Here is an 8,114-nt window from a genome sequence, read left to right as displayed (position 1 = left end):
GTGGGCGCCCACGGCACTTCCGGTGTCCCCGCTCCTCCCTGATGCCCTCGCGTGGGCGCCCACGGCACTTCCGGGGTCCCCGCTCCACCCTGATGCCCTCGCGTGGGCGCCCACGGCACTTCCGGGGTCCCCGCCCCGCCCCCGAAGCCCCTCGCGTGGGCGCCCACGGCACTTCCGGGGTCCCCGCCCCGCCCCCGAAGCCCCCCGCGTGGGCGCCCCCGGCACTGCCTGCAGGCGGGCCGCGTCACCTGGGAACTCGGTACCAACCCCCAGACCCTGCAGTGACGGGAAGGAGACCCCCCGCGGGCCCAGCGGAAACCGGAAAGACCCCACAGCACGACAGGAAATCGTATAAAGAGTCGAAGCGCTTTTATTACAACGGCGCACGGCAGCGCTTCGTCACCACTCACCAACGGCAAACCGGCGACTTCCAGAAAACAGTTCCAGAAAGTTCAAACAGGAAAGTGAAGAGATACATTATCCGTAACGAGTCTCGTACAACAGTATTTAGCGTTGAAACTTCCAGTCACTCCAATAAAGTGTAGTCGTTTTCGAGCGAACACGTGGCAGAAGCGCCTGCCGCTCCACCGTTTGCCCACGGACACACCGGACGCGCCTCACAAGCAGACACGTGCTCACAGCAGCCAGGACACGGCTGGTCGTGCTCGGGCCCGGCCACCGCACCGAGTGCCGGGAATACAAAATGATAGGAAATATAAACATCAATTTGTACTTCAAGTTTATAACATTTTATTTACAAAAATAGGCCGGGAGGAAAAGGGTGTGCGGCGCCCACGTTCTTTCCTGGGGGTCGGTTCTGCGCCATCTTCTGGGGGTTTCGGGGAGCAGGCGTTCAGGCGGCAGGCGCACCCCCTCAGGCGGCTCCGCGGGCCGGAAGCGCGGCGGCGGCGCGGGCGGGGGCGCGCGCGGGGGCGCGGGCGGGGGCGCGCGCGGGGCCGCCTCATGCACTCGGCGGCGCAGGCGCGCCCCCCCGCGGGCCGGCGCGCTAGGACATGACTCCGAAGACCGGGTTGTGGCGGCAGATGCTGGGGCCGTACTCCTCGTAGTCCTTCTTGGTGTGACACACCTGAAAGAACTCGGGCTGCGGGAGGCGGCGGTTAGGGCGGCTCGGACACCTTCCGAGAGGAGGCGGGGCTCACGAGCCCTACGCAAAGGGCACCCTGGAGGAGAGGGCTCGCCCTGACGCCCGGCTAGGGACCTAGGGACCCAGGGACCGGGCCACCGCGGGCCCTGAGCTGCTCACCCTCCACCCGGAGCCAGCACGGGCTCGCCCTGCACCAGCGGCTCACTGGCTCGTACCACGTGCGGAGCGTAATGACTGCTCGGACGAGCCTTTGGAATCCTCGATTAAGGCAGGATGCACCAGGTCACTTTCGGTGTCGCTTGGCCATACCCTCTGCCCTCCCTAACTAGGAAGGATGGGCAGTGCCGCTGACTGAATTACCATTAAGGCGGTTTTTATATCTCACAGATTTAAAGTGCGACTGCTGAGAGCCGCACACTATTTAACCTTCACAGGACAGCGTCTATTCCAACTCGACAAGGAACGCAGAAATGAAAACAGAGAACAATCTAGAAAAGGACTTACAGTTGAGGCCAGCATGGAGCCTCCAAACCACACCGCATAGCGCTGCATATGATGCGTTATCACCTGAACCTCCACCGGCTTAGGCTGCAAAGGAGAACGAGGGACGGTGACGAGCCGGGCAGATGACTGGTCGCCTAGTAACCTCTCCGCGGTCAAGAGGACACTCGGCGCTGAGTGCCACCAACGCGGGGCCTCCTCGCAGCTGAGGCTCCAGGCCCATCCCTGACGTTCCAGTCCCTCTGTGGCGGCACCAGCCACACAGGCCTGGGGAAGGAAGGCTCTCGGCCAAAACCCCCCAGCCCCCTCCCCTGCCCCCAGGGCCGGCGCAGAGAACAAAGTACCCACATCAAGGAGCGGCCACTTTCATAAAACTAAAGGCATTTTAAACAGTAAAAAAATCCGAGCAACTAACCCAACTGATTTTTTTTTTTTTTTACCAAACAAACGAGATGTTTTAGTATCACAGACCTAATCCCAAGTGTCCCCAAAAACTGTGAGAAATCTGCCGAGAGAGCGATTCCGGCAGCCTAGAGGGCGTGCGTTTGCTCCCGTCCCCACCGGGGCCCAGTCCTGCCGGGGAGCCCGAGGAAACTCAGCAGCTCCGTAACAATGTCACCTAAGGAGGACACGCTGAAACCCCCGCTAATGGAATGCACTGCAGTGTAATGAGAACACTCCGGAAGGGCATAACAGACTCCCTCCCACCCCCCTACACTGATCCCGTCCCCCTGGATCCTGGTCATCACAAGATGAAGACAGTGCTGGCAGGGGTGGGTCAGCGGGGCACCAGGTGGCTGACGGCACCCCAGAACGGACACCAGCCTTACCGACACTATTGGAGTGAGTTCAGGCAGAGCGGCCCTCGAGCGCGGCCGGCCGGGAAAGGGACTGGAACCCGGTCCTGCTTCAGGCTCCCCAGGCGGGGGGAGGGGGGGTGCACGGGCTCTGGGGGAGGGAGCGCGGCCAGGCTGCTCGGGCGCGGACGCCTCCTACCTTGATTCGGCCACCGCTGAGCTCTTCACTGAGCCTCAGTCTGGCGTCCACGACTCGTTTTAAATCTCTCTGCAGTCGACGTCCGAAGTCCCTGAACATTGTGGAGCCTCCCGAGAGAACGACATTCTAAAAGACACAAGGCAGAGGGGTTTCCTTTGATGCAATCACCCGCCCACACCATTCCAGTGGCCAGCCCGTCGCTTCTGTGAGGGACACCCTTCAACTGACACGAGGAAGTGAGAACCAAAGCGGGGTCCGTGCTATCCAGAAGCGTACGGGCCTTCTGCCCCCGTGTCGGAAGGTCCTCCTTTCTGCACTTTCCCTTATTACACCAAGTGAAAACATAAAACAATTCTACTCCACGTGCTCCCTTGACAACGAAAGAGCTTTGCAAGGACCAGGAGGCTAAAACAATCTATACCCCCAAACTGACTTGCTAGAATAATCTAAGGTCAAATTAACACTGGACCTTTAGCTACTTCGCCTTAATAATCACTGGGATGGGGGAATCTTTTAATACTTGAAGCTTCCTGGAGGGGTGAGGCTGGGGAGAGAGGCTGGGGAGAAAGGGCGCCCGTGGGGATTACGGAGAAACGACAGCCGGCTGCCCGCCCCCCTCCATCACTCTCAGATGCCGCTAAGCGGCCGGACAGAAGCCTGTATGGGAAGGGGAGGAAGGGGGAGCTCTCTTAAATCTCTTATCAGATGTTGATGAAAGACAAAATTGTGTTCTTTCAGGACACAGGGTAATATTTAGGACAATGAAACAAGTCAGGATATCCTGACAACATTTTTACAGAAAATATCATTTGAGAAAACTATACAAAAGGAAAATAAAGTAATCCTTCCTGGAGCCAGAAAGCCCTACTTCAAGACCGTCCGGCGACACCAAACATCAGCGCTAACCCCACTCCTCCTGAACCCCCTGAAGAACTGCAGGACCCCCCACCGGGGAGCCCTGTCTGAACATAAGTCCCTCACCACATGGACCAGGACGGGGAAGCACACCTGCCTGTCCCTGGTGACCCGGGTTACAGGTCACCTGACGTGACCCCTTTCCTGACACCGGCTGTCCTCGTGCTGAGCAGAAAGACTGGCCTTCTTGTCAACCCAACAGCCACCCCAGCACCACTTAGACTCAGGGTGGGACAGGTGAGATCAGAGAGGGCAGGAAAAGGAGCAGGCGCGTGAGAGGCCACCAGTGACCTGTCCCCCTACCTGGGGACGTACACCATCTCCACCCGAGCGTCTGCAGAGACAAACGTCACCCTCGAGACCTGTCCGCAGGCCGCCCACCACCCGCAACACAGCCTGCAGTCACTGGGCTGGACGGAACTGCCAGGGGCGGGGGCTTTGAGCAGGCCCTGGTGGGGGCGGGCCGGGGACACCCATCGGAAAGCAGCCACCAGACACAGCTAGCATTTTCCATCACCTTCATAAGTCCCAGTACAACGTAAGAGAGGATCTGGGCTTGGCCTTCAAGGCCGGGAACGAGGGCTGATTCTGAGCTAAGGCGTCCACGGCCTCCCTAGTGGGAGCAACGGCGTGGATGCCCAGAGCCCTAACCAACACCGCGGTGCTGACCCGGCCACATGGCTCTCTGCTTTGTGCTGGAAGGAAAGCAACACTGTGCACTGCACACCCCCTACGCAGAGGACCCCTCCTCAGGCAGAATCTAGTAATATGCATGTGACATAAGCCACCAGAGGGCTTTCTTCCCCAGAACCCCCCCACACAGCCAGTCCTCACCTGTGCGCTTCAGTGTTCTCTGACACGGTGGGCACGGCCCCCAGGGAGCCCAGACCACTGGCTCTTCCAGGTCTTAAGGGGCAATCTTCTACACACACCCTCCCACACACAGAACCTTCTACGGGTACCCCTGCCCACACAGAGAACCTTCTACGGGCACCCACTGCCCACACAGAGAAACTTCCGGGCACCCCTGCCCACAGAGAACCTTCTACGGGCGCCCCTGCCCACAAACACATAGAACCTTCTACGGGCACTCCCTGCCCACACACACACAGAACCTTCTACAGGCGCCCCTGGCCACACACACACACAGAACCTTCTACGGACACCCCTGCCCACACAGAACCTTCTACCAACACCCTGCCCACAAAGAACTGTCTACGGACACCCCTGCCCACACAGAACCATCTACGGATGCCCTGCCCCCACACACACAGAACCTTCTACAGGCGCCCCTGGCCACACACACACACAGAACCTTCTACGGACACCCATACCCACACAGAACCTTCTACAGACACCCCTGCCCACACAGAACCTTCTACCAACACCCTGCCCACAAAGAACTGTCTACGGACACCCCTGCCCACATAGAACCATCTATGGATGCCCTGCCCCCACACACACAGAACCTTCTACGGGTGCCCCTGCCCACACACACACAGAACTTTCTATGGACACCCCTGCCCACACATACACAGAACCTTCTACGGACACCCCTGCCCACACAGAACCGTCTACAGACGCCCTCCCACACACAGAGATTGTCAGGCAAGCTGCAAACCTAGATCTTTCAAGCAACATCTTGTCCCAGGCCCAGGGTCATGAATCATCACTGTTGCTCTCCATCACCTTGGGGAGAAATCTCCCAGAAACAAGAGGATCTGGTTCCTGTCAGAGAGAGGCGGGGCAGGGGGGTAGGTGCATCCACCACAGCTGCAGCTGCAGAAACACTAAGCTCGGGGTCACCCTGGGCACTGACGCTCATGCACGACACCACCCGAACATGAGACCTGCCAGGCCAAGCCCTGGACAGACCTGAGGGCAATCCTGAATGAAGTAAAACGAGGGTGTTCTGACCCCATCTCCTTTCAGAGAGGTGTCATCACCTGCAATGACACAAACTGCATATCTGTTTGCTGTTAAGAATCACAACAGGGGGCGCCTGGGTGGTTCAGTCAGTTAAGCGCCAACTTCAGCTCAGGTCATGATTTCGCAGTTGGTGAGTTCGAGCCCTGGTCAGGCTCTGTGCTGACAGCTCAGACTCAGCTCGGGTGCCCACGACTCCGTGGGGCACCTGGGTGGCTCAGTCTTGGTTAAACAATTCACTGCTGATTTTGGCTCAGGTCATGATCTCATGGTTCAAGAGCTGGAGCCCCACACTGGGGTCTGTGTTGACAGTGGGGGGCCTGCTTACGATTCTTTCTTTCTTCTCTCTCTGCTATTCCCCTGCTCATGCTCTCTCTGAATGAATGAATGAGTCATGACTCAAAAGCATTCCTGATATTTTGGTCATCATATCCTAGAACAAGCCTCAAATAGCAACTGACCTCACTTTCTTAATGCTGGTCAGAAAGGATACAAAAATGCTGATTCAAAATGCACCCCAATGTTTATAACAGCGCTATCGACAATAGCCAAAGTATGGAAAGAGGCCTAATGTCCATCAACGGATGAATGGATAAAGATGATGTGAATGAGTAGTACTCGGCAATGGAAAAGAAGGAAATCTTGCCATTTGCAACAACGTGGATGGAACTAGGGGGTACTGTGCTAAGCAAAATAAGTCAGAGAAAAAGATAAGTATCATATGACTTCATTCATGAGTGGAGTTTAAGAAACAAAACAGATGAACACAGGGGAAGGGAAGGAAAATAAGATGAAAACAGAGAGGGAGGCAAACCGTAAGAGACTCTTCAATACAAAGAACAGACTGAGGGTTGCTGGTGGGGAGGTGGGTGGAGACGCACGGAATGGGGGGTGGGCAGGAAGGAGGCACGTGTTGGGATGAGCACTGGGTGTTTCATGGAAGCGATGAATCACTGAGTTCTACTCCTGAAGCCAAGACTACTATGTATGTTAACTAATTTGAACTTAAATTGTAAAAAGTAAATATAAATGCTGGTCAGACCAGCCGACTATTTTCTGGAAAGAACTCAGCTTATATTGGGGAAGAATTAAGCAAGAGCTGGGGGAGGGGCAAGGACCATGGCTGCCTGAAATCAGACATTTTTAAGTGTGCTTTTAATGAGGTGCTTCGTTTTTGGTTATTGTTTTTCACTTACTTTTATCTCTTAAATCCTACCACAGACAACTCTTTTAAAACCTTTCCAGGTTAAGACTACCACAGAGCCTTGCTCCACGGCCGTGTCACGGCGGTGCCCTGAGGGCTCCTGAGGAAGCCGGGTCGTCCATGGGCTCCCCAGGGCCCACCTCAGTGTGGTGAACAGGGTTACAGTGTGAGTCTCTTCTCTCCTTAAACGGCTGTCAGAAGACATGAACTGCTTTTAACTGAATAGCCAATACTATCAACCAAGAATTTTCTGACAGGTAAAAGATAGACAACCAACTCTCTTTTCCATTGCTTTGCTTATTATCTGGAATTAGGATGTCCTCATTGGGAAACAAACATGAGCTCAAAATCATGGACTGGAGCTCCATCCATACAGTCATTATAGTCTGTCTAGATCACCACAGTTAATATGGTCAAAAACAGTGAACTTTAAAACTATGCTACACAGGGAATCCTGAAGAAAATACCAGCATGAATAATGGTAAGATTCAAGGTTCATCAAGAAGATTCTGGAGAAGTCAGAAAATTTAGAAAGTAATGTCATAAGCTCAGAAAATACTTAACAAATGACAGGAATGTGGAAGAGGATAATAAAAGATAATAAATAGATAATAAAAGAGCAGAACTGAAAAGACTAAATTAGGGGTAGTCTGGATCCAGGTTGTAATGAGATATACTGATGTAGAATATACTGTGTGTACATGTGTATTCAAACTTCACTGTAGGACTAGAAATGAAGAAAAGTCCCTGAACTAAGTCAATTAAGACACTCAAAGTAACAAGTGGTGAGATAAACCACCGATGGGTCCTCCCTGTGGACAAGAGGTCTCTCACTGACCATGGCAAGCAAACAACATGTGTCTCCTTAATAACAGTAAATGGCCACAAAATGGCTCTCATCGATTATGGTAAGTGGACAAGATGGCTCTTGTTAACCATGGTAAATGAATAGATGGCTCTCGCTGACCACAGTTAAGTGGAGAAGATAGCTTCCGTTGACCATGGCAAACAGACAAGATGGTTCTCGCTGACCAAGCCAAGTGGACAAGATGGTTCATACTGACCATCACAGAGTAGACAAGATAGCTCTCACTGTCCATTGCAAGTGGACAAAATGAGTCTTAATGACCACAGCCAATGGATAGGATGGCTCTCATTGATCAGGTCAACTAAGCATCACTTTATCAGAATGTACTGGCTATACTGATTTCACCCTAAATCCTTTCCCATTTCTTCTCTAGAACAGATCATCTCTATCCTGCAGATTATAAGGCTTCTTCTGTTGATTTTGTTGTGGCAGAAAAGAGATTAAATACAAAACAATACTTGGTAAAACAAAGTTGGACTAACATTAAATCCCTGGAGTGAGGCCTGAACTTAACAGTGATTCTGTCTTCCTGACTAAGACATACAAAGGCTCTGTAATAATGTTATAACACATCAATCAAACTAGATACTTAAAGATAT

The 8,114-nt window shown here is 53.6% G+C and overlaps 1 protein-coding gene across 8 annotated transcripts in view; it reads right to left on the bottom strand.

Moving 5' to 3' along the window:
- Positions 1–352: 352 nt before the first annotated feature.
- ACTR3B (actin related protein 3B) overlaps positions 353–8,114 on the bottom strand; it is an 80,628-nt gene continuing 72,866 nt past the window's right edge. For 7 of the 8 annotated variants that reach the window (XM_039230714.1, XM_039230721.1, XM_039230716.1 and 4 more), the window contains 3 exons: positions 2,603–2,728; positions 1,610–1,693; positions 353–1,102 (listed from right to left, as the gene is read on the bottom strand). In XM_039230714.1, the coding sequence (XP_039086645.1) occupies positions 1,007–1,102; positions 1,610–1,693; positions 2,603–2,728 (306 nt within the window). In that variant the 3' untranslated portion in view covers positions 353–1,006. The remainder of the gene's footprint in view (positions 1,103–1,609; positions 1,694–2,602; positions 2,729–8,114) is intronic. The other variant, XM_039230715.1, reaches the window with a different exon arrangement.

Source organism: Hyaena hyaena, unplaced genomic scaffold (genome assembly GCF_003009895.1).
Source record: "Hyaena hyaena isolate Hyena2069 unplaced genomic scaffold, ASM300989v1 scaffold_50, whole genome shotgun sequence".
Classification (NCBI taxonomy): domain Eukaryota; kingdom Metazoa; phylum Chordata; class Mammalia; order Carnivora; family Hyaenidae; genus Hyaena; species Hyaena hyaena.
The sequence above is the reverse complement of the archived record's forward strand: the minus strand, read 5'-3'. Positions and strand labels throughout refer to the sequence as shown.